The sequence below is a fragment of the Pocillopora verrucosa genome, chromosome 9 (genome assembly GCF_036669915.1).
Source record: "Pocillopora verrucosa isolate sample1 chromosome 9, ASM3666991v2, whole genome shotgun sequence".
Lineage (NCBI taxonomy): Eukaryota > Metazoa > Cnidaria > Anthozoa > Scleractinia > Pocilloporidae > Pocillopora > Pocillopora verrucosa.
The window spans coordinates 20,712,529-20,738,461 of NC_089320.1; the positions used below are offsets into that span (position 1 = coordinate 20,712,529).

The 25,933-nt window shown below is 39.5% G+C and overlaps 1 protein-coding gene across 2 annotated transcripts in view; it reads right to left on the reverse strand.

The window, feature by feature from the left end:
- Positions 1-25,933, reverse strand: part of LOC131777055 (intermembrane lipid transfer protein VPS13C) — a 59,886-nt gene that overhangs the window by 7,498 nt on the left and 26,455 nt on the right. For both annotated transcript variants that reach the window (XM_066171788.1, XM_066171787.1), the window contains exons 55-101: positions 25,871-25,909; positions 25,315-25,452; positions 24,797-24,874; positions 24,116-24,345; positions 23,304-23,451; positions 22,474-22,558; positions 22,260-22,340; positions 21,943-22,049; positions 21,619-21,797; positions 21,265-21,371; positions 20,662-21,035; positions 20,130-20,246; positions 19,682-19,843; positions 18,846-18,948; positions 18,626-18,678; positions 18,169-18,288; positions 17,676-17,801; positions 17,186-17,373; positions 16,563-16,875; positions 16,148-16,216; positions 15,632-15,673; positions 14,785-15,265; positions 14,194-14,351; positions 13,524-13,616; positions 12,778-12,858; positions 12,096-12,268; positions 11,425-11,542; positions 11,214-11,342; positions 10,332-10,424; positions 9,817-9,927; positions 9,094-9,195; positions 8,666-8,752; positions 8,177-8,284; positions 7,769-7,855; positions 6,810-6,875; positions 6,152-6,414; positions 5,681-5,816; positions 4,947-5,222; positions 4,673-4,782; positions 3,910-4,036; positions 3,421-3,555; positions 3,003-3,084; positions 2,401-2,470; positions 1,945-2,047; positions 1,670-1,735; positions 1,002-1,058; positions 321-454 (exon numbers count right to left, since the gene is read on the reverse strand). In XM_066171788.1, coding sequence (XP_066027885.1) covers positions 321-454; positions 1,002-1,058; positions 1,670-1,735; positions 1,945-2,047; positions 2,401-2,470; positions 3,003-3,084; positions 3,421-3,555; positions 3,910-4,036; positions 4,673-4,782; positions 4,947-5,222; positions 5,681-5,816; positions 6,152-6,414; positions 6,810-6,875; positions 7,769-7,855; positions 8,177-8,284; positions 8,666-8,752; positions 9,094-9,195; positions 9,817-9,927; positions 10,332-10,424; positions 11,214-11,342; positions 11,425-11,542; positions 12,096-12,268; positions 12,778-12,858; positions 13,524-13,616; positions 14,194-14,351; positions 14,785-15,265; positions 15,632-15,673; positions 16,148-16,216; positions 16,563-16,875; positions 17,186-17,373; positions 17,676-17,801; positions 18,169-18,288; positions 18,626-18,678; positions 18,846-18,948; positions 19,682-19,843; positions 20,130-20,246; positions 20,662-21,035; positions 21,265-21,371; positions 21,619-21,797; positions 21,943-22,049; positions 22,260-22,340; positions 22,474-22,558; positions 23,304-23,451; positions 24,116-24,345; positions 24,797-24,874; positions 25,315-25,452; positions 25,871-25,909 — 6,305 coding nt within the window. The remainder of the gene's footprint in view (positions 1-320; positions 455-1,001; positions 1,059-1,669; positions 1,736-1,944; positions 2,048-2,400; positions 2,471-3,002; positions 3,085-3,420; positions 3,556-3,909; positions 4,037-4,672; positions 4,783-4,946; positions 5,223-5,680; positions 5,817-6,151; positions 6,415-6,809; positions 6,876-7,768; positions 7,856-8,176; positions 8,285-8,665; positions 8,753-9,093; positions 9,196-9,816; positions 9,928-10,331; positions 10,425-11,213; positions 11,343-11,424; positions 11,543-12,095; positions 12,269-12,777; positions 12,859-13,523; positions 13,617-14,193; positions 14,352-14,784; positions 15,266-15,631; positions 15,674-16,147; positions 16,217-16,562; positions 16,876-17,185; positions 17,374-17,675; positions 17,802-18,168; positions 18,289-18,625; positions 18,679-18,845; positions 18,949-19,681; positions 19,844-20,129; positions 20,247-20,661; positions 21,036-21,264; positions 21,372-21,618; positions 21,798-21,942; positions 22,050-22,259; positions 22,341-22,473; positions 22,559-23,303; positions 23,452-24,115; positions 24,346-24,796; positions 24,875-25,314; positions 25,453-25,870; positions 25,910-25,933) is intronic.

Below are 25,933 nucleotides of genomic sequence, written 5' to 3' on the forward strand. Positions count from 1 at the left end.
AACAAAGACCCGTCTTCACTAAGGACAGATAATGCTAAATTAAATTCACAAAGTAAACAGCACCACACACCATTGCTATCATAAGCTGGTTTTTGGGAATTTTGACGTGAAGTGAAAGATTTTGGACATTAGTGTCCGATTGTAGACAATGGCGTCGTATTTTGGACACTAGTATGCTATTTCTATGCCTGTAGTGTCCGATTTTGCTTACAAGTCTGATTTTAGACAGTAGTGTCCAATTATTAGCGTCCGATTTAATACACTTCCAATTTTAGACACAAGTGTCTGATTTTACTTAAGCATTAAAACGGCTGTCTTACTTAAGTGTGGCATCATTAATATCTGTGAGCGTCGCCCCAATGGAGTCGACAAAGAAATCCAACAAGTCTTGAGCAAAAGCTTGATCCTCATCGTCCTCATCAAACGAAGACGCCAGTGAAAAACTGAGGTTGATCTAATAGAGAACAATTTTAGTCACTTCACTGACAATATTATTTAATACATAGATTCTTTTTTGCCGAAGTGATAGATCACAGAGGCATCCGGTCGATTCGTACCCACGGTTGAGTCGGTTCGTAACCAAGTTTGAGTCGGTTTGTAGCCAAGTTTAAGTCGGTTCACAGATGACGTCAAAATGTGGTAAGAACAAAAAAAAAAAAAGGTTGCACACAAGGAACAGCTGAGTGTTTCACTGATGTGCAGCACATTGCGAAGTTCAACAAACACAAGGAAAGAGGATAATCGAATCCAAAAGGAGAAAACAAGATGACAAAAGGTGATTACTTCATTTTGTCATCTCTATCATTCTTAACTTGGTTTGAATGCTTATAATTAGCAACGTCTGGTTTGCTAAACGAGTCCTTTTAAAAACATGATTCTATATTAATCACAATTGTCCGGTCTGGGCAAAACCGATCAACTAACTGTAAATACTAGTTCGTAATTATAACAGAAGAATACAAGCAAAAACTTCCGACAAACAAAACGTCAAACCAACAAACCTTGAGAGGGGACAAATGAAAGTACTCTAGGAAAACTTTTTGCGTCTCCAATGCGGCCTGCAGTCAGAATATTGATATAAAGGTTACAAATTTTTTTCTTACATGGAAAATTAATTAGTACAAACTCATGTATTTTCAACTTATGGTCGCCATGTAGTGGAGATAATTTATATGTTGTCGAAAGTAACCTCAGGTTGAGTTGATCTGAAGTATTATGTTGTATTGGAGTTAAAAATTTACCCCGGTATTCTCTACCCCCCCTCCCTCCCCAACAAGTCTGGCGCAAGCTTAAACCAATCCCTTTCCGGTCAGTAGTATTTTCAAGTACTGGAATCATTTTACATGTGTTTAAAAGTAGTTCTCGATGGTTCTTCGTGATGTTATTTAAACAAATTTTTTCCATTGTTTAACAGAACCGCGTTCTAAGTCATCTTCAATTTAGCTGAACCTTTAATCTAAACATTTTGTTTTTTCAACAGATTTAAGAGGGCCGAAAGCTCATAGTGGAAGGACATCTTATGGAAAATCTATGAGGACCACTGCTTGTGTAAGACCGCGGTTGGGGTTAAACCTCGTGTAAATAACCGGCCCTAAGAGTTCTACCAACCCACTAGACTTTTAAAATTGTTTACATTATTAACACAGGAAAATTGTCAGCCGATACAAACTTTTACTGCTTTGGTTTCCCTCAAAGGCACGGCACATCGTTTCATGTCTTCTTCGAAATAATTTTCCTGTCATGAAAACAAAATGCAAACATCAATCAACAAATGAAGGACGGAAGACAATAAATGGGACCTGAGACAGATTTGATTTCTACACAAGTGCAGAAAACTAAATTACTGAAAGAACCAGACACTCTGCAAATGTCTTTTTTTTAATCTCCTCCTTTCCTTCCGCTTTTTTTCCTATCCATTATTTTAACTCGGACAATGCCTCTTACCTCTTCTAGAAGTTCCTTCTGTTGACTGAAAAGACTTGCCATAGAAATAATGAATCCTTTATCAATTCTCACATTCATCGCCTGTACCAAAGCCTTAGCGTACCTGTCGATACAAATAAAGATTGCAATTATCCAAGTTGATCCAACACTGGAGTTAGTGGGCTGGACTCCTGCTCGGGAGGTCTGAGTTCGTTTGAGGAAAAGACTTCACTTTCACAGAGCCTCTTTCCGCCAAGGAGTAAAAAATAGGTTCTAGGAATTGTCACGGAACGCTGATGAAATGTTGGGGGGCAACCTTGCGATGGAATAGCATCTCATCCAGAGGGAGTATTGATACTCCTAGTTGCTTCATGATAAGGAAACCGGGATAAGTTTCGGCTGGACGTGCCACTGACTCGAGTACAAACTTACCAAACACTGAACATTGGTGTGCGGCTAAATCTGCTATGCACTTACTTTATGTGGTGCATTCCTTCTTTAGGGACGTGATGATAAATCACTGACACTTCAATGAACGGTTTCAGTCCTGAAAGAGCAAATTTTCGTTAAGGGATACGCTATACACAGAAAGTATCAGGCTAACACACGCGTACCTCGATATATGCCCTATTCTAGAGGAGATATATAGAAAGCTGTTTTCAAAACTAAGCTCTCTGGTCTTACGAAAATAAAACATGAACCTCTCACGTTAATTAGATTTTTCGGTGCAGAATGCATAACCAATTCGAAGTACAGAGAAGCAGAGATTGTCTACGCCTAAATCCTTCTGAAACCTTCGAAAACAGGAGTGATCAAAATATCACCTAGGAGAGACACCTTTATCAACAAGCCTTGTATTGGGAAATTTTTAACACTTTGCTTGACAGACTTAGCTGGTGCATACCGTAAAATGTCCTCAAACGAAGAACAGAAGCACTCATCAGCACTATATTTTAGCCAGTTATTCAGCACGCGTGGCTTGTCTAATGAATTGCATGTCCGGTCGCAGTTGCAATGAGCGCGAACTTGGTAGACAACTCCCATTATTACATAATAGCAAGCAAGGCAACTGTACGTACCTGTCCTCTGAATGATGGCAGAAGGTAGCGGTGATGGATAAAGAGCAACTGGAAAAACCGTGCCGAACTGCTGATTATCAACCTGAAACAAGCAAAACAGCGTGTAATGCTTTGCAACGAAGATAAGTTAGAGAATAGTGGCAATATACCTATGCATAAAATAAACATTGGAGCACCTGGGTCTCAAAGCATATACGCCGGTGCAAAGAATGATCCCTCCTCAGTATTGAAGCAGGGTCGAAAAAAGACAAAAAAAGCACAGGTTCTAATCTATACCTAAATGCACTTTAATCTTTGAAATTTTTGGAAAACAAAATTATCCAGCCGAATATTTTATTTCAAAAAAATTTACTTATAATCAGACGGAAGAAAAACCTAAAAACGGGAAACAGCTGGCAAAGCCATCATCTTTCCTCACCTGAATTCGATGCATTCTGCAGTGCAAACTGTGGTAGTGATCTGATCGGGAGTAATTTAACCACAAAGCAGGTTCAAACAACCTTTGAAGGGTTCCGCTATACGGGCGAGTCATAGTCATAGAGTTTAAGTTCACCTGTACAGAGTCAACAGAGAGAATCACTCGTTTAAGCGAACAAAAAACCCAGATATAAAACGTAGGAAAAATGTTTTGAATTCCATGAGAGGATGTCAACCACAGCTAATTTCCAGAGGGACGTTCTGAAAACTGAGGGCCAGGCCATGAACAACAAAAGTAAGATTAAAATATTTACACTTTGGAAATAGGGATAATATTTCTGGGAATGTTTTTATGGATTAAAAAAAGGAATAACGAAATCAGAGCTAAATCTCTCCTTTTAGAATTATTGTCAACGACTACAGTACATTAAATATTTTCAAAAGTGTTCTCTTTTATATAAATTGAAAGATATTGGAACGCAGTCGTCACCTCCCTGTCTTCCAAGGCGATTTCCTCTGCGTTATTCCTCCAGGCATCCTCTAACCAAGTTGACAACTCTAGATTGAGGGTCTTCCATTTTCCAGAAGATCCCTTTACTTGCCAGACTGAGGATGAACTGTGAAACGATTCCAAATTAAACAAAGACAGATCACTTAATATCTATTACTTACTCAGTTGAAATGAGGTATACCCTAAATGTAGATGCATCAGAAAATCAGACCTAATTAGGACCTAGGGTTCCAGATGAGTATTTCAAACTGACCCCTATAAGAGGAAAAGCTACAATTTTTTATCACTAAGAAACATTTTCCTCGATTTCTTTCGCGTTATAGTTGAGGAAAGCGACCCCGAATCAGCTATCACGCTATAGGAATCGTGAGCAAATACACTAGTTTAGTATAAATCTACTAGTTGTTAAAAACTTAAAGACAAGTTCACCTTTCCATCATTTTTTTTACAACCGCATAATGTTCGACTACTTACTTCGGTTCACCCCCTATTTATTGCGCAATACATTGCGAATAACGGAGCATTTCTGATAGACCCTTTGTAGATTTATACTAATTGGAGTAAATCTTACCCTGAAGCAGCATAAACAGTTGAAATAAAACTTTGGTAGTGTAGATGAACATGAAAAGGTTTAAAACAAACAAAAGATGAACAAGGAGGGCTGAGGATGGTGAAGATGTAAACAGATTGCAAATGATGAAAGGGAAAAGTTTAAGATGAAAACACCGAGAAGAAACATTACCTGGACAAGGTTATGTATGCAACTTCATCAGGTTTGCTGTTGACCAGTGACAAACCGACACCATCCAGTGACATGAAAATCTCCATAGTAACAACTTCAGAGTCACAACACTGAAATCATTAAAGGGACTGCAATAAATTTACGACATAAAAGAACATATTTTATTCGAAACTTTCAAAAGTTCCAAAAGCGATCTCTTTCATTTTTTGAAAGCAAGTGTATTTGTTTCCTGATTACAAGAAAATGAGCTTGATTCTAATCCAGTTTCTAATACCTTCCGAGCCAGACAGGAAAGATTTTCATCATCAGCAAATATCAGCACCCTTTGCAGTCCGTCCATGACAGACACCCAGTAGATAGTCTTCTTAACCCTGTGTACCACCGGCCCATCCACAGTATCCCACTCCGCCTCATCTATTCCTGCAGGTACAGCATTTGACGAGCCGCAAAACAATCCACACGTGCTGTCTCTGTCTTCCAACTGATTTCGGTCATCTTTAACTGGTGGGGAGATTTCATCGAGTTCCATTCGAATTTCGCCGAAGCTGTCCTACAATTTTAAGTTAATTAGGCAAATACTCAGAATGGAGGGGGGAGGGGGGGTGTGTAAAAGGGAAATATGCACCGTTCAGCGAAATGTATAGAATTCTTGCCGATAAATGCCCTTCTGCTGGACAATTCAATTTCAAATGGGTCGTTTCTTTGCTAGAAGTGAAGAACCTGGAAAAGAGCCTTTTGGAAATTCATCGGAGAGCTACCTTCGTAAGGCTGCTGAGTTACACTAAAATTTCTGGATATTTCCTTAAGAATTTTAGCAGGTATTACAGAAAGATGCAAGTGCCGCTCTTCTGAATAAATCTGCAAATCTCCAGTAAAGACACTGATACTGGATCACAACAACGCGATATATTAAAATCATTGCAAACAAAAATGGCATCAAATACGAGTACTTGTCGAAGACAGATACAAATAAAATTCAACGAAAACTGCTTTTTCTTGAGATCCTACCTCATCAACTTGAGCCTCAATTGGCTTATCTAAGCCCTTGAACGGTTTCCAGAGCAGTTTTCTTACACCTAATGGATCATCCCAAGTGTACAGGATCATCTGCTTAGAGTCAAGCAACGTCACCTGCCCACAGTCTCTGAAAGTTATTAGTACTCAATCAGGAGCAATTGCGAATTGAAGAAAAGTGACATTTGTTTCTTAAAAAATAGAGGTATCAGTAACACATTATCGCCCACCCACAGCACTTCAGTTAACCATTGTCTCAGTATAAATCGGAATATATGAAAATCAGAGCAAAATGAAGAGGAAGGCGCTCCCCCATCTCACCCAAAATTTGCATTCGCAAAGAGAGGATCATTCTATATAAACATTTTTCCGCACTAGAATCGCATTGGTCTACAATACCAGGTTAGCTTTCAAAAATATGGACATAATCATATCATCTTACATACGTGCTGCCACTGAACTTACTTCTGATGAAACCGGATCGGAATATCGTCACACAGGTTTTCAATCCTGATTGTTGCAATTCCAGGCGAGTAAGGTGACACCACTACAGTTGTCACGGCTTCTTCGACCTCTCCATGAACGTCGACAGTGAGAGCCTGCCAATCCGGAATCCGAAGAACTGTCGTGTGCGATGAGTCGAAACTGAAAGGCTTCGAAATGAACTTTGACATTGTTGGCTTCAACACGATTGAACTGGACTTGTCATTGGGCCAAAATGGTTTGCTCTAAAAACGAGACCATAGGCAAACGGTTCTCAAATTTGTATTCTGGACTGACCATTACCGAAAAAAAGGTTTTGTAACATTTTGACAATTGATATAAACATTTTCAGTTCTACTCTAAATAAAGCCCCGGTGGCTCGAGGGGTAAATACCGCTATCCACTGGAAAGTTCTCTATCTCGGTGGACAACACAATACGGTTTGTTAACACTTGTGTATTGGGTGCCCCTGGATCTCATTCCTACCAGCAGCAGGTAAATTTTCCCGGCTGAAGACGAAACTACAACGATTTCATCTCTCCATCTTCCAGTCATAAATTTTAAAAACGCAAAAATAGTTCAGTCTGCCATTTTTATTCGAATAAATGTATAGAAAGTTGTGATGGTGTGATTCACTTACTTCTCCTGGTTCCACAACAAACCACAAAGCCTTTCTGTCTATATTTTCAATAAAAGAGAACGAAATCTGCGAAGAAAAGGTTTAGAAAGGATATAAGTAATAAAGATTATTAACAAACTTAAATCTGTTTTCCATCTTTTTTATATACAATTCATAAAAAGCAAAACAAACTGAATAAACACAATCAAACAAAAAGAAATGCCGGTATAAACGATGAGTCGGGGAAGAGGGTACTTTCCTTCATGAGCTACCCATAAAGATATCTCCCGCCCCCAAGGATTTAGCTTCTGGGGTGTTTTGGCTCTCATAGCCAAAAGCAGACTGTATTGTTGCTGTGTTGTTGCTGTGTTGTTGCTGTGTTGTTGCCGTGTTGTTGCTGTGTTGTTGCTGTATTGTTGCCGTGTTGTTGCTGTGTTGTTGGTGGGGGGAACTGGCCTTTAGTTAAGTATAGATTCTAACCCCTTTTTTTCATAACCAGGTAACCTTTTAAAGGCACCATGTCCGCGCTTTATGAGCGCATCCCCTAAATAAGCACCCACCCCTTGGCCACTATGTGAAACAAGCGCCCCTCTTAATTATTCTCCCCCCTCCTTCCTTATTTTCTTACACTATAGGGATACAAAGAAACCCTTTTTCTATTGCCACTATATTTCTGACTTTTAAAGCTTTAAAAACAGTGGAATCAGTGTATGAGAATGGTTTCTTTTTTTTTAAGTCACTTCTAGTTTTTTCTATCTAGATATCAACTTCGCGTCTATGCAGACATTGTTGTAGTTTTAGTTTTTCTTTTAAATATTTAGCTAAAATAAAGTTAGTTTATTGAAAGGAAAATTGAACAAGCGCCCCCCTCGATTAAGCGCCCTCCCTCCAATAAGCGCCCCTTCTTAGCTGAAATTTTAAATAAGCGCCCGGGCGAGGTAATACGGAAACTTTGTAAAGGGGCAATGAATGTCACATACCTCCGTGTTGTTAATGATGACGTATTTCGGGGTTAACGTCACAACCCTTGTCAGCCCTGTCCTGGACATTTCAATTTGTAGGATAAACTGAAACAATAAGACAAGGGGTATAAAACAAAATGAACGAACAAGGACTGAGACGAAAATAAATATGACTAAGTCATCGACTGAGCGAGAGATCAAGATATCATTTTTGGGCAGGTTCCCAGCTTTCTCTTCTCTATTCCTCTGTAACGTATCTGAGAGCAAGTTGAAGCATTATTCCTAACGGAAACAAGGAAGGTAATTCCGAGCCGATATGATGTAACTGTATCACTTGGAGAGACAAATTCGGAACACAGAATTCATAAACATTGTTACAATAAAGGTCGCTACATTTACCTCCAGTACTAACTCTAGTTATCTTACCTCAAACCTTTTTGAGTCACTTCCTTTGCATGTTACCTTTCCAGAATCTCCAACAGCGTCCAGAGAAAATTTGTTCGACCATGGATGTCCAGGCAGTCTGATCTTGGCCTGGGAAGACAAACAAACAAACAATAAAATAATTCCAGATTCAAGGACAGATTCAACAACACGTCTTTTCCGAAGCAACTTTCACTTGTATTCTTGTCAACTCATGGCTGCTAACACACGATAACAAGGTAGGCAAACCAAACGTTTCTCGATGTGCTGCCAAAACATTTGTTTTTGTGATCATTTTTCTTTTTTTTGTAACTTATCTATAGTTTCTGTCGACCGCAAAAGGCTTTTTAGAGGAAGCAGTATTTTGGCACGCTTAACTCCGAATTCAGTTGATGCTAAGAAAGCCCGTCATCATAACGCATAGCGGTATGCGCCAATGTGCCTATGCGCAGACAGTGCTCTGGTGTAAGACAAACTATATTTCACACCTACCTTTCTATAGGTTTTTTCAGTGAAGTTAAAAAGAAGTGGATGTTGTTCTACAGCAGACTGACGATAAACTTGTTCACATCTTGAGACCTTAACAAGAAGGAATTGATTCAAATTCAAGAAGTTATCCATCATTCCGGTAAATGTGTTTTTTGCTCAGTGTAGAGAGATTGGTTCATGGCTTCCACACTTGGGATAGGTAGGGGGATTACAAATATAAAACGGATGAAAAAGAAACAGATTCAAAATAAGAAAATTGAGGGTAACCAGCGTTTCCAGCGCGTGGCACCGTTTGCCTTGGATTAAAAATAGCTTTCGTCGACTTGTTCTTATCGTTGCACACTGGACATGAATGGTAGCCGGCAACACTAGAAAGACAATGCATTGATAATAAGGAAAACACCAAAAAGCCGCTGGCTTCTTGTCCTTACCCTGTACTCCACATGGAGTCCAGTCTTGTTGATGAGCCAGAAGGGAGAGTAGATCAACAGCTCTCTTGTCCCTTGTTGGGGCATCGATTTCACTCCAAGCGACTAACAAAACAGAAACAAAACAAAAAAAATACAACTTACCTTTGAAACTTTGACGAATCATTTTTTTAATGGAAGATTTCTTCTGAAGTTAACGTTACAAATTGTTAAATGTTACTATTCCCATACTTCTCCACGTCTATTTAAGCTTTAGTATCGCGCAGTTTCAAACAGAGACGGACAAACAAGTTATATATGTCGATCGGCAAAACTCAGTTATACGCCTTTAACTTTAGAAAGATGGAATATAGAAAAGGGCATTCCCACGTTTTAGGGTATATTAGAGAACTCATGCAGAGGCGATTTAGAGATGTTGCGGCAACTGGAAAAGTAATAAAACTAATTCTGGCGCGTTTTTACGCCGATGAATCGACCGTAGAGTCGTCGTTTTAGCACCTTAAACCAAATTATGCTGACCAAAAAGGCGTGGAGAGCCCTAGAAATGGAAACTTTTAACTTCAGGCTTCCGTTCGCCTTTGTGCTTAGCTCCATATTCAATAACAAAACACTTTTAAAGCTCTCACACTCGAGCAAAATTGTTTAAAGAATTATACGAGAGGATACCATTGAACTAAGTCTGGATGAAAGAACTAAGGCAAGGTGGAGAAATACATTGTAACTTACCAATTCTTTGGAGGTGTCTCTCTGTGAACGCATAAGTAATTGACGGGATTTGTGTCTTTGTTTCTTCACAAAGATATCTCCAACCCAATTGGCTTCTCCGTAATCTTTAAGCTTTGCATTGAAAATAAAAAATTGAAAGAGTCATTATGTCCTTGCATCGGATTTGTGCCCCATATATACTTGCATTAATAAAAAAAGAACTATTAAATGAATGTTATAGCATTGGAACGAAAACAATTACAGTTTCAAATACGATGAAAAAAGCCTATAACTAAAATCGAATCTATAAAATTTGTACAGGCAATCAATTCATTTCGAGTACAATTTGATACAAACAAGCGCTCTTGGCCGATGAGCATGTTGAAATAACTGAATATAAATTATAAATTGATGATCAATTGATTTGATTCGATATTATTGAACAAGATGATCAGAAAAGACGAACATAAGCATTTTCACCCAAAATGAAAACCAAATACTTTTTAAAGTTATTGAAACGAATAATACTGTATTACCGTAACAGTTATTTTGCAATCATCTCCAGGACAAACATTGACAAAAGTTACTTTATCACCAGCACTGAGTACTTTGCCTTCTCCACCTCCCCCCTAGTGAAATAAAGAAAAATAGAAAAAATTTCTCAAATTATCTTCGTACACTTAAATTTTAATCTAAGATATTTGCAGTTTGATTCTTCCTTACTATATTATGAAACCTAATCAAAAGTCAATCCACCCATCAGTGGAGTTTTCGGTACCTGAACTGTATGAATATACTATCCCTCCTCTCAAGGGGAAATGCAGCGACTGCAATCACCCAAATATCAAGCAACGGTGTTGGAAAGGCCCGGGGTTTCTACATGTTTGCGAGAAAATCGTTCGACAAACAGGTAAAAGACAGGAAGGTAAAGACAAGTTACATGTCAATCCCTTTTTACAGTTAAGGGTTAACACCATGCTTAAGGATAAGCTCAGTTGTCAGAGATTGTTTGTCGAGGTTTCCAAATCCTCCCCATTGCCAAAGATACGCTAGATACGTAAAAACAGGAAACCAGGCCTTACGGAGCAGTTTTCAGTTAAGTGTTGAAAAATCAAAACCAGATTTACCAAAACGGCCAGTTAGAGCAAAAATAAAGTCATCATCCACTAATGCGAACTCAAAGTGAAAACAAGTCAACCGCGGAACGACGAGGTGACCAAGTCGTGATTTGTTTTAGTAGAGAATCTAATTGGTTGAGAGATGTGCCCGTGTTTTCTGGACCAATCACTGAGCCAAACCTGGATTAATTTCAAGACTCCATCGAACATAGCCCTAAAATACCTTCCTCGAGAGGACTTTCCCTATTGGTCACAAAGGTTTTGATAGTAGCAGGGATTATTAACAAAACGATTACCTACCTCTGTTGATAAGACTAGCTCAAATGGAAGTTTATTTTGCACGACTAAGGGAGGGTACAAATGGATCACATGATGGGGAGAGTCGTCACTAGTTGGCAGTTTGTTCAAGCTGTCTGTTAAACAAAGGGCCTGGAGACAAAAATAGTAAATTTAGATCTTACATGCAAGCTAGAAGATCTATTTTAAGTAATTCCATCAAACAGAACTGTACCTTGATGAAAAAAGGGGAGGAAGACTCTGAAGTTATCGTTGACGAACAAGACAATACGTGAGACGGCTCTCCTGTGGAAAACTTTCTCCACGATATCGAGGAAGATGAGATATCAAAACTGAAATAAAAACAAATCACCACATTTCATCCAAAACATTCAGTTCGAATGATAAAATTTGATTGCTCCTTTTTCTCTTTCATGTACTTGGAGTCAAAAAAGACGAATGCACTGTAGTGGTTTCTTTGAAAAGCATAGCCTTGTCAAGAACACAAAGGTCAAAATCTAAAACCGTTTTCAGGCAAAAACTATGCACAGAACGTCATCTCTGAGGCAGTACACAACAATGTAGCTGATACGGGGCGAGGTTGGGGCGGAGACAGCATTTCCCCACGTCCGAAAGCATGGGAACTACGACTCCAGAATGAGCTCAGAAGACAATATGATGCAGTTATGTCGCATGAAATGATTGAAGAGAATAATTATCTGCAACAAAGTTTGAATGTATTTTGGCGGTAAGGTTAATTATGTTCCAGTTTAGGTTTTACTTCGCACTCCGATACGTTTTGCAGAAGTTTTCCCATACAAATCCACAACGGAGAAATATGGAAAAACACGAAATAATTCTGAAAGATAATTCTGCTACTTTGCTGAGCTAAAGGACCTAACTTACTCAGTACCACCAGGTTTAAAGAAAAGCTCTTCGTTGTAAGCCGTATGTAAAGGCACATTCTGCACACCACCAGATTCCACGCTGAAGAGTTTGAAAGGATGGTCTTCTCCCGATTCTAATGAATCTCGTCTCTTAACGAAAATATCCACTGGGACATGAAGGTGGTTTTGGATCTACGAGAGAATTTCACAGGCTTCTATTAAACGATTAAGATTGCAATACAAGACTCGAATAAATGTCCCGGCTGACCCCGGTCAAGTTATCCGGTCAAACGTATTTTTGCTCGGACGCAACCCATTTTTGGCCAGACAAATATCCATTACGTCACATCGCAACAAATTCCACCTTCCCCCCCCCCCCCTCACATAGAACAAACATATTGAACCAGAGATAGTTTGTTGATCGGCCACTATTTTGAACCCTGCAGCAGCTCAATGTTAGAGTACCAACCAAAATGGGGAGGGGTAATATTTGCAGATGTTTAATGTACTCAGATGATCCGCGAGGCAAGTAATTTTCGAATTTCCTGCAATTATTACACACATTCACGGCAATAATGACCACGACACTGGAAAGAGTTTATGATGACATCAAATATATATTTCGATAAAGATGATTAAACACGGTGGACACCTTTTAGGTGGGTTAAAGTTTTGGTGAGAAAACACTATAGACATCTTACCCGCAGTGGTGACCTAATAGTGACTGTTTTACGACCGCGCTTTATATCTACTTGAACAACGATATACCATTTGTGTTTTGCCTGAAAACAAAATGAAAACAAAATTAATAAAACTCAGGACTCAGTGGGACCTACTTTCATAGCCACCAATTGGTGATGTAAAATCATAAAATGTTTGGCAGAGATTGAAAGTTAATTCGTCAGAAAAATAATGAAATTTATCGAAGAAAAACTGGGGAAAAAAAGGCTAGCGTTCGTTTTTTGAAGTACATAGAATATCTCCAGGCTAAATACAAAGACAACCAAGGATGAAGAGGAAATTTGCTAGAGAGAATTAACAACATTTTATGCATACACTTATCTCACTTAAACTTTAGACCACAAACTCTACGTAAAAGCAACTTTATCTACAAATTTACTCGCCAACATTTTTTTCTACTTGCCATGGCGACCAAAAAGGTCGCATCTTGAAGAACGGTAACCGCGAAGCGCGAAGCGCGTGGGCCATAAATCCGTGTGGGAAAAACGAGCCTCCGTAACTTACAGTGCGGACCGAGAAAACTAGGTTAGTAAGTCATTTATTATATCTCTGGTTTCAAATAGATGGGGGATATTCAATTTACACAACTTTTGAAATTAGCGGGCCGCACAGTGAAATACAGCCCGCCGAATTGGCCAAAATAATGGGGGTTTCGTAAATAAACTTAGTTTCGCAAGCTGTCATACAACGCTGTTATTCTAATTACCTCACAGAACGGTGCATCTCGTGGAGAAAGCTCGTGCAGGAACGATCCAGAGCGACTAACGGAGATGACATTCATATGGTAAAACCCATCCACCTAGCGAAAATAAGTTTCAGTTAGAAGAAGAAGATGAAGATGGATTGGCCATATTCACCAAATGCCATCCTTAGCCCTGCCCAAAGGTGCATGCCTCCGATGGACTCCCTTAGGCCTCCCCAAAGAAACTTGAAAGAGAGGCGTAGGAAGGGAAAAGAGGCACAGGGGCTGGACACGAGGGCACCTTGCCTTAACCGACAGGTAGCCGACAGAAATTAATGGTGTTCTCTGCCCGAGGCCTTAAGTGCATAGACGCATGAAGAGAATAAATTAACTGTCTAAATGAAACTTTAATAAGAAAGGGTTTCACCGTCACCACGGACTAATAAATGTGGACATGTTTTGTTGTTCGAGGTTAACTTGTCTTCAATAAGTGGTTGGAATGAGTGCTTGACTCAACTTTGTTGAACACGAGCGATTATAAGTAATTTTATTTAAACCAGGGCGCACTGTTTAAGTGTATCTGTTATAACTCCAAGATCACAACAACAATAAAATAAGGTTAACACATTTATAATAGACTTTTGAGACTATGAACAGGCAACAAAGACTGAAAAGAGGAGAGACGGTAACTTACAGTTAAAGAGATAATGTTGTCATCGTCCGCAGCATCATCAGAGCCGAACTTTCCTCGTTGCTTGTCCTTGCTTTTTCTTTCATGATGAGGTGAAAGCAACCCACCAAACAAAGAACCGATGTTGGCAATTGCATGACCCACTTGCGTTTCGGCAAGACCTGTAGCGAAAAAAAGGTTTTACATTTCAGTCAACTTTTTTTGGACACATTTCAAATGTGTAATATCATAAAATACAATTTCGAAAATCTCAGAGTAGAATTATACGCAGAGACTTCTTTGCGTGATTGGATAAACTCTTCTCTTAATTTTTGACCACAAAGTATTTTGCATGGTGGCTTTCATATTTCTCATTCACTTAAGTCGTTTAAAACTTATTAGACTGTACTCTTTCCTTAGAGTTCATTTTCAAACAATTTTTTTTGCGATAATAATGATAAAACACTTTCGCGGCGAGCATTCAAATAAACAAGAGACCCCAATAAATACAGCTGGAAAAATTGAAAAAAAAAATAATAAATCGCTTTTTTGTAAGATTGAATCCTCTCCATATTTAGAGCTTTTTACTTTATTACGTGCACTTGCGTCACTTACTGTCTTCCCCTTCACGTTCTTCAAGGTGTGGCAGAGCATTTAACGTTTCCTCTTCGCTTTCCTTCCTAACTTTGACCTTATCTCGCTCTGAGGACAATTCAGTGCGTGTTTGTTGGGTATCAGTGTTTCCGTCCGTCTGCGTCGTGGCTGAATCAAGAGAAAGACCCTTTCTTAAAGCAGGTTTTTTCCTAAATTCTTCTGGGCCGATTTGGAAAGAAACTGTACCCTGAAGGGACAATTTACGCTGCCTGATGGCATCGAGAGTCACCGGATCAGATGAGGCTCTTTTCTTTCGTATTTTGTAGAGTTTCTCCCTGAGGTGATTAAATACTGGCTCGGTTATTGAACGCAGAAAATCGTCACGTGGATATCGTTGTGTCTTATTGGCCAGGTCTACCGCGACATCTGCAAGGCCAGAATTCCCTATGGCTGGCAGTTTCGGAATTCTCTGACGTACGGTTAACTGTTCCGTATCTGAGACCTAATGGTAAAAAAAGACAATTGGCAAGAAAAATGAGATGCTTTAGCTAGAACATACAACAAACACCAGACATTTGGCTCATCCTAATAAGAAAAATTCACATAAACTTAGATTAGGACGTTTTAGGAAAATCCACGAGCCATGTTACCCATGTTGTCCACATACGAGATTAACTAGCGTACCTGCCAGAATTTATGAGAGAGTTAACCGGTCCTAAACTATTTTACACGATTGTAGAGAGCCACCACGAAAAGAAAGCATCTTACCCGATAAACAAAGACCCTGGCCAACCATGTAGAAACACAGAGCTCGTAGGCGGTAAAAGAGAAAATATGGTAGTAAGTGCTCTATCTGAATAGCACATACCTGAAGCTTATGGCTCACTGTCACTGCCGCATGGATTCCAAGCTAAAAAAGTGTGCACCTATTAGCTAAATTATATTTGAATATCTCGCCAACCAAACTAATTTATTTTAAATAATTATAAACAAATTGATTAGATCTAGTAGTCTGATCGCCCAATAGTGGGTAGTCCTGATAAGAACCGTTGAAGGTAGAAGTGACTGACGTTTCGACAACCTGAGCGGAAATTATCCTAAGCGGATCAGTCGAGTCATCTCTACTGTTATGATGACTTCCGCCGTTCTTCTCAGAACTAACCTCACTAGATCAGTAGACTACAGGATCAAACGTCACCCCTGGGTTGAAACCATTTACTGCAAATACAAATTACCTCTAATTTTGAGGCGCTCTTAATTTCTGTTAACAACTGAGAAGCGGATGTCCGCTAAAACAGGTTTCACTACCGCTAAATACGATGTAAAGCAAACGTCTTCTAAAAATAACGACAAGAATGGAGACCGTTGTCGTTTTACAGCACACCTCGTTATGGATGACAAAGGTTGCCAGAGGAACTGTCCTCAGTTTCTTCGTTCTATCAATCGTCCATAGCTGAGAAAGTAAAAAGACAAAGACTCCAATAGCATCAACTACGCTGACATCAACAAAGAAAGAAAAGTAACTTTACATCATGTACTAATCCAGAACCTCTAAGGCTTACAATAAAAAAAACGCCCAAAATATTGACAATCGTTCATAGAAAAAAAATGAAAAATAAACCCAACACCACAAACGTATCTCTGCCGAGTTCAGAGTAGCGCCCTTATTCTGTTTTTATCACAAGTTAGAGCTGTTGAAGGCTGTCGTATTTACCCGCCAAATTAACGCAAGTTTGCGCGTGTTGATTCAATTAGAACTGGCAGTCTTACTCGCCTTAGAATATAAAAGTCTCTAATACCTCGCTCAGCTCAGATAGAATTTGTACAGCTGTAGAAGTAACGGTCAATTGCATAACATCATGTGAACTGATGACCATGTACATGGCTTGCGTCGGCTTGTCATCATGGTCAGCGGAAGGAGCCCCGACTCCATCTTGCGGCGCATCAACCACATCTATGGCACTGTCGCTCTCAACCTCCAAAGACGGGTCCATGAATGCCGTCTGGGTGGACTGGATGAACGTAGTCAAGGCCCCGTTGAAATCAAGATCACCTTCATCGTCAGTTGCTGGGCCGGTTATTCGTGGACGACGCTTTTGTTTCCTTCTTGGCCTGCAACGATAGATAAATTTTTTTTATCTCAGAAAGTGAAACATTTCCTTCGAGATGAACATTAGAGATAGCTGTCACAAATTATATTTACGTGCAAATGTGTGTCTAAAACAGCACTAATCTCCCATGTCACTTTGGCAACAACTTCCAACGAAAACGAATTCCCGAGAAAACTGACTTTTGGTACACAGATCCCTAAAATGGACTGGGGCTACAGAAAACCTTCCACGGACCCCTATTTTTGCACACCGGAAAGGAAGTTTGCTGTGCTACTTTCCACGATATTTGCTTATCAATCACAAAATTGTACCATGTTCGCCGTTCTGAAGACAAACGCCGTTTCCTTCTGAATGAAGATCTCTTTTGAGCCAAAGAGCGCAGACCAGAGTCTGTCGCATCTCCAGTTTGATGAGCATTCGTAACATCTCGCGGGGTATCGTCACACAATTCTGAATCTTTCGGGGAGAAACTTGAAACGTATCCATCGGCAAGGAAAAACTACAGGGAGAAAAAGCGTTCGCTTGCACTTTTGCAACACAAAGTAATGGTCTTTCTACATGTTTGTTTACTCTTGCGAGAAAGAGGCCCACAACACTGCTCGGTCTCCCAAGAATAAACTAACTAGGTGAGTCGAGACTCTTCATGGATAGGATATTGGTGCATCATAGGTCTTGCTGTGATTCTTATAACCTAAATACTTGAGTCAGGGGTGATACAGTTAGGAGAAATGCTCAAGTTATCCTGGAGTTTTAAGGGTTAACAACATGGTCATTGCAAGCAGGAACACATCTAACTATCACCTTCAGTTGCACTTCCCACATGGTTTTCTGGTCTTCGACTACAACCGGCTCCAACAGTGGCTCCCAAACAGCAAGACACTCATTGTAGTAACAAACCTGTGCCGCTACATCTGCTTCAACTTTTAGCTGTTTTACAAGTGAAAAAGTAAAATAATGTTACAAGGGTTTCATTACAAACTTGTGACCGGCGGTGTACCGCCGCCTATAAGAACTCTTACTGCCATCTGTTGAGCCTGCGCAGACCCTCGTGTTTGGGTTTCGTTTTCGCCTTTCGGTTCGTTTCCGGGCACAGTTGCTTATTACTCCATTGGCAGCCCCTTAGGGATAAAGTCATTGAAACCCCTGAAGTTATCACACAGAGATTAAATGATCCAGTTACATTTTGAGCTCGCCTTTATTACATTGAATCCCACAAAACTCTTTAACAAGGGGGTCAAACATCAAAGCTGATAAGGACATGGTCCATCTCAGCTTCACATATTCTTTAACTTACCTGAGCAGACCAATCAAACACTTTGCCTGTCGCGCATGAGCGAATCAACAGCAGAGGAATATGGGCACCTTCAACCTCATTCACCAACACCAGTTGAACTTCTTTAATTGTCAAGCTGAGCTGAAAGTAAAAATGAACGTACATATAAATTTAGTTTTGAATATGTAAATGCGCCATTCAGAATGTGCATTCCCTCTTAGGCATTAACCCTTTAAATCCCAGAAGTGATAAACATGGAACTTCTCCCTATAATATCAATGCATTCTCCTGCAAACAGGTATTGAGAAAACTTCAACTTATCAGGTAGAAGTTGTTGCCTTGATCTAACACTGAATTCTCATAACTGATTTACAAGGAAATGTGTAGGAGCTAGAGGGGAGAATTAGTAATCAGATCTTGGGAGTTAAAGGGTTAGAGTCAAGATAAGTTTAGGTAAGATTACAGTAGACATACTAACCTTATCACCAGACGCTCTCCTTGTCACCAACTTGGGTTTGGCGTCTTCAATCGCTACAGAATAGAAATTGGAGTAAAATTTATCACATCTCTTTTTCACATACAAATATGTTAAAGAAGTTTTGGCCATAGCCTCTACCTCTGGAAAAATTATTTTAAAACAGAGTTATTTTTACTATTAGAATTTGTATGTATAAACAACGTAATTTTCTTACGCCAACCTTTTTTCTTATACCAATACTCAGCAGAGGCCGCTTTACTCTCCCACAAGTCAGCTGGCGCGCTAACCACCTCATCACCCACTGTCTGAACGCTTTCATCGACCTACCAATCAAAATAACAAACGGAATCGAACTCATACTTTCGGACTTTCCATGCTCGGAGATCTAGATGATAATCTAAGCCATTAGCCCGGCTCATCTCTTTATCAGGGAGATAAAATTTCTTACACGACTTTTTTGTCATAAATGTGATTTTCATATCCCTTGGAGTATTAATTCATTCTCTTTGGCAGATTGGGGCTATTTTCGTTGTTTGTTATCAGTTGGTTGATGAAAATGAAGAACCCGGCTTAATAGTGAAAAATGTACAACACTACACCGTTAGAATTATCATCTTCATTTATCGTCGATATTGACAACATCCCTGCCATCGAAGGTCGCGGGGTTTCCCTGGAACATAAAATGAATATTCCAGCCCGCTATAATTCAAAATTCCGCAATGCATTGCACCGATCAATTCGAAGCTTCAACACTCTTTCTTTCCCCCCGGCAAGGGGCAGGTCTCCCAGAAAATTTCTCTGTCGTCCATGTCCGAAGGGTGGGGATTTTGAACCTTACCTGGATTGGATGGGAAATAAATTTGAACCGGAACTGTTACGCCTTTTCCACCGGAATTCACGTAGTTATCGTTATCGTGTTCAGAGGTAAAGAGTTCACTTTTGCGGCACTTGGGTGGCTCAGGGGGGCGGAAATTAGAATGGGGATTTGCCAAGGGGGGGGGAAGAGATCAGTGTTGAAGCTCCGTTTGAAAAAGTTCAACTCATAAAGACAGCTACCTTTTGCTGTCCTGTTAATGCTGTAACTACGTTACTGACAGTAGTGAAGAGTCCTGGAGAGAATTCGAACACCATTTCTTCTAATGTAATAGAGATGTCTTGACCACCCTCAGTTGAGGCCGGTGCCAAGTACTTAAATGACAACGAACAAGGGTTCAAAACCTGAAAAAAACAATTCCCATTTAAAAGTCGGTTATACAGCTGGATGCTAAAAAAAAGTTGAGTGCGTCTTTGTAGTTTGCTCAATAAAGGCTACAGTGTAGACACGAAAAGCCATTTGTGCGGACAAAAGACAACTTCTATCGCCCACACTCGTTGCATCCCGCTATCTATTGACTTATCATCTCTACGCATATTCCAGTAAGTCTTCTTATTTATGCACTTAGAAATCAATCCTTAAAGATACGGGTTACGGTTAGAGAAGCAAAAACCTACTCATTAACGTTACCTTATAAGATGTCCTTTTAACATCAGGAAACTGTGCAGCTTGCATCTGGAGATTTTTCAAATCCGCTGAAAGACTCTGCTTCACTCCTTCCAAAGTGTAATCAAACTTCACTTTCGCCTAAATTTTTTGAAATGTTCATTCTATATATTAGTTTTTGTTTTCTTATTTTGCCAACATATGGAAGATTTATCAAATATCACAGCACAAACGAGAAAACGGCCACAAGAATGAAGAACTCTGTAACCATGTTACGAAGACGCAAGGTTTGATTTGCGTTGCTTCAATCAAAGTGGTAGCCATTGAAAGAGAACGACTTCTTTAATCAAATGGTCATCGACTATGATTCTCATATAAGAAAACCGATAAAAAATCCCAGATAACAGAACTGTCAACAGACACTTAACCAAAAAGGTAAATGTAGAAAGCAAAGTAAGTTGGTCATAATAATTCAATCGCGATAACCTCTGTATCTTTGTCTATCTGATTACATAAACATCAAAATGCTCAAAAACAGCGACCAAAATCCAATCACCTGAACAATAAGCGCCTCGCTCTCTTTGTTTGTAGCGTCAGAAAGTAAGACAATGTTTGGATCTTCCACTACACCATGAACAACAATTTTCAGCTGCGTCTCTTGATTAGGCGATGCTACGGCATCTACTTGATTAGGAGCATCAGTAGAAGTGACATCTCCACTTTCAGTCCTGTGTATCTGTGCATCCCTCCCCTCCCTGGGAGTTTCTGGGTCCCTAACACCTGAAGCATCCAGAGAGGTTTGACTGACTACTGAGACTTGTGGCTCTCGAGGATGATTCACGTCGGATGGCGGAATGGTGATGAACTCCAGTAAAAGGAACAAGAAAGGAAAGTTGACAAAAATGGTAGCGTTTTGCAAGGACACTTGGACTGAAAAAGATGAAAACAAAAAGGGAAAAGAAAAGAAATACATGAGAAAGTGAAATAACCAGTATGAGAGGAAAAATAAAATAGCAATGTTTTCGCAATCACAGATTTTGCCTTGGAACTTTCAAAAGTAGCAGTAAATTCGCCAAAAAGGAGATGCACGCGATTCCTTACTGCAGCACGAATTATGCAACTATGTAACTCATCAGTGGTTAAAACAACAATAGCAAACCTTTCATCTCCCCTGACGGTAACTGACAGAAAAGTACGTCACACATTTCTTTAGAGGATGAAGATGTTCGAGCTCCGGAGTGTGTCGCCATCTTTTTGTCCACTAACCTTTGGGAAAAAAGACACGAAACCTTCAAATTAGAGAGGTATTAACCCCACAGGTCCTACCCCTCCAGCGAACAAATGATGTACAGAGAAATTGCACACATTTTAGCAAGAAAATTATCGTTATGTAATCAAGACAGCACCATCTATAACCAGTTTATAATCTCCTAGCCAACTATCAAAGGAAACAGCGTAATTCCTTTGATGTCACAAACAAACTTAATTATCAAGCCTATATTCATTCACTTACCTAGGAAAAGCAGAAATTGTTCCTTCTCTGGCATCCTCGACAACACAGCCATTAAGTACACAGTGAATTTGAACAGAGCTGTCACTTGGCAAAACCACGGTAACTACACTTTCCTCCACATGACATAAACAGAGTTTTGTAGCTGGATCGCAGACCGACGACTGTGTATCAAATGGGTCCTGCAGTTGTTAAAGTAAACCGAACCTCTATAAAGTAACTTTCAAATGAGTGCCGAAGGTAACTCGAGTTTGAATTGGTTTCATTTTGCACTCTGTGCACAACTAAACTAACAAATTTCAGTAAAAATATCAACGCTTAACTTACCAAAGGAGTCTCATTGTTGTACAGAATAAGACTAGCACCAGCAAGATCAAATGAAAACACCATTCTGTCCCACACATTTTTCGCAGTCTCCTCGGGTACACCAGGTTCTGTAAAGATAATCACTCTTTACATCGAACCGTTTCTAAGTAAGTTTCATAACTCGTCGACAGGGTAAAACATTCTTTCTGTTTTGAATTTTACGTTTATAACGATTGCTGACTTCATTTTTTTCTTTGTTCAGATCTTTTTCAGTTACTATCAACGTTTTTCGTCATTTTCAATCGCATGGAAAATAATCAATGCAAATAATATCATACCAGATGAGATATTTGTTACGGTAGACGGGTCAATACGTTCCTCTTGTTCCTCTGCCATGCTTTGATCAAGTCTCGTTTGGTCTGAAAAGCAAAAGAATGCAAAAAAAAAAGAAGTTGCATGGGGTTCCCACCTCCTGTAAGTTTCAAACAAGAACAATGTCTGCTTCACCTTAAAAGTCAATTTAATACTAGACGACACTAGACGTGTTCGTACCTTCCAGTATCACACTTTCAGCTTCTTTCATATTTTCTTGAAAAAGTGTCGTGAGAACGTGGTAATCCTGTCGACCCAGATTCATCTGAAAACAAAGATTAAAAAAACAATTACCGACACAAATAACTTGCAAACTACAATTTCAACCAAGAAAGTGCATTGATAGAGACAGTGCGGCCGGCGGTAGTAAAAAAATTGACCACAGCCTTTAAATGACTGTGATGGGGTATCAAATAAAAATTCAATCGGAAAAATAAATACATCTTTTGATTAAGTCAAGTCCCCAGTAAGGATTTATACCCAGCCTTCCGATTGCCCAAAGGCGTTTTCAATTAACGAGCATCCGTTTTCGAGAAAGAAAATATTCTCTGTTCATTTTCTAAGGGAAAAAAAGCAAGGGTTAACCTTTTAACTCCTAGAGGCGAGTCACATGTAAATTCTCCATACAATATCGATACGTTATCCAGCAAACAGGTTATGAGAAGACTCGAATTTATCAAGTAGAAGTTGTAATCTTGATCTGACACCAAATTCTTGTTTTCCTTCAAGGGTTATAGAAAATATGCCATTCATAGTCAAAAAGTGTTCTTCAGAAGCAAACATCAAAAATAACACTAAACAGATTAAAGTAGTTGGGATGGTGAAATTTGAACAAAATTTAACATCTTTCGCAGTGGATTCTATATCTTCCTTTTTTTTCTTTTTGGGCAAAAGATACCAGAACATCATGGGGTATAGCGTGACGAGTGACCAGTCCACCTCAATTTATAGTCGAACCGTTGCCACCCATAGAGGAAATAACTACATCGTAAGACAAACAATAAAAATACCTTGACAAAGTCCAGAGTAGCTGAGCAATCTATGATTGGAATCTCGTTGCAGGAAGGCAATAGAGAACGCTTGATGTTTGCCTCTAGTTTTATTGGTTCAATGAGATGTCGCTTGATCACCGAAGACGAACTTGTATCCATCACACCTCTACGTAAAGAAGGAAGGCAATTTGGTAATAACTTTTCAGTACAATATAAAAGTTGTAAGGGTGTATTATCGTTTGAATAAAGGGGTAAGTTTCTAAATAAACTGTGGTGCTGCGTCGGTGGGAGAGTATAGCAGGTAATTTAGTGTTAACAACTGAGTTGAAAACGTAAATTAGCCATCGCGATTGCTCTGACGAAGGGCTAACGCTCGAAACGTCAGTTTTTTTACCCTTTACGGTGGCTAATTTACGTTTTCAACTCAGTCGTTAACACTAAATTACCTGCTGTATTATCGTTTGGTTCACGACGAGATCACTTCGCACACGGATTGAGACGTTTGGACTGGGTACTGAAAGTCTTCTTTATCGCCTGAAGAAGACTTACGAAACGTCGCAATCCAAATCGGAAACGACGACATAGTGAGACAGACGATAATATTTCATTACTATGCGTAACGTCATTTTTATTCTCTGATATTTCATGTAGTCTTCTCAGGACAAAGTTCACCTTTGTGCACATTGAATCTAAATGAGAAAACACCAATAGAACTCTATCCACTTGTAAAATCAATACCTAGCTGTTTCTCGTACATAACTGTTTATAAATTCCATCATCGCTATTTCTATTTTGAAGACCTTTATCAGCCAACATCATCACCAACTCACCTCGCTAATTGCAGCGATTGAAGAGACAATTCCATTATATCGAACACAGCCTCTTTGTTCTCATCGTTCAGTGATGTAGGGAGAACATCAAATTCATTTTGAAGATCCAAATGTCCAAGATCAACAATAAGCATATCCGCTGAGCGAGAATGACGTGGAATGATCACAAGAGGGGCACTGATGGCCACTTGTAAGCCAATGCGAGTTCCTTGACTATGGATTGACTCCACCTTAAATATCGCATTTAACGGTATCTCAATAAGCAAAATACACCGCAAAATGCATCACATTTTATTCACCCAGACGAAGGGCAAACGCTCGAAACGTCACCTTTGGAAAAACTCTACGGTGGCCAATTTTCATCTTCAATTCAGTTGACAGAGCCAAATTATCTTGGAACATTCTCCAACAACGCAGCACCACAGTTACTTCAGCAACCTACCCCCTTATGCGTCCTGACAATAGCTTTGGATCAATGAAATTAGAAAATAAAATATTCCGGTCGAGGATCATGGACAAAAAGAAAAGGGAGAGATAATGTTGATGGGAAGGTTGGGGAGGGGAGGGAGGGTAATAATGCCAAGAGTGTGACAAAAAGACGAGGAGGAGACTGCGAAAGAGAACAGGGCTAAGGCGCTGTTGTCAATGCAACTCTAATAGAAACTTAAAACATGAAGTTACCTGTTCTGTAACTGCCCTTTGAGCTGTTTCTTGTACGTACTGAGTTGACTGAGGACTTGTTAAAGGCTCAACGAATTGCTTTGGAAAAGAAGCAATAGATGGAGTTAAAAAAAAGAGTACAGATAACATTTTTTCTAATACTACTACAGATGCATTCTTACTGGTGCCTAGCGCTGCTTTTCCACTTAAATAACGAAGTCTTATCGTTTGTCTCACTACTCACGAAAAGTTAAACGAAAAAACAGGGCTGTAAACCAGCAGCCAGTCGACGGCACAACTCACCAATACAGCTAAGATAAACATGCACCAATCGCAGATGATCAAGGTCACTCAGCCAATCACAGTCTTGCATCGTGTTTTATACGGCTAAACGTAACTTGTCAACCTCACGGCATTGTTTTCCATTAAACTTACTTCTAACAATCCAATTTGTTCCGCCTAACTGATAACTGCCGCAACGTTTTGTTGCAGCAGCTCAATAGAGGAAATTTTTCTGCACAAAAAACTGAAGCACTCACCATCAATTCCGTTATGAATCGATACAAAAAGACGATGTTTATTTTCCCAATGTTTAACTCAAGGTTCCCATCCGGTCGTGTAAGGTCAGCAGGACTTGGGTCACTCTTGGGAAGATTTCCTTTGTTGAAATATTTAAACTGGAAGAGAGATACTTCATCATGAAGTTATCATATCAATTGTATAAGGTAAAGGTATTTCATTTGCATTGAAAACTGGCAACATTGCGATCACTTTTCCTTTAAGGAGAGCTTACATTGTAGCTCAAAAATCACGTAGTTTTATCCCTGCAGTTGTAAAGATATGTTAATATTTTTTCTTTCGCCTGCGGTGGTAGACTCCAATAATACCTTGTCGAACACTGTCGAGAAATGTGTTAAGAACTCGACTTCGGGCGCCGCCATTTTGGACAACAAACTTAAGGTAACTCAGGTTTCTGGCCGCACACACAACAAACTCACAAATGTTTGACCACGATGCATAGTCTACATAAAAGCTTCTGACAAGAATTAATTTCAAAGACATCGCTACAAAGTGAAAAGAGGAAGTTAATCATACCTCGAAGTCAAAGACATTTTCATTCTCCACAGAGATAATCTGACGTTGCAAGTAAAGGAATAA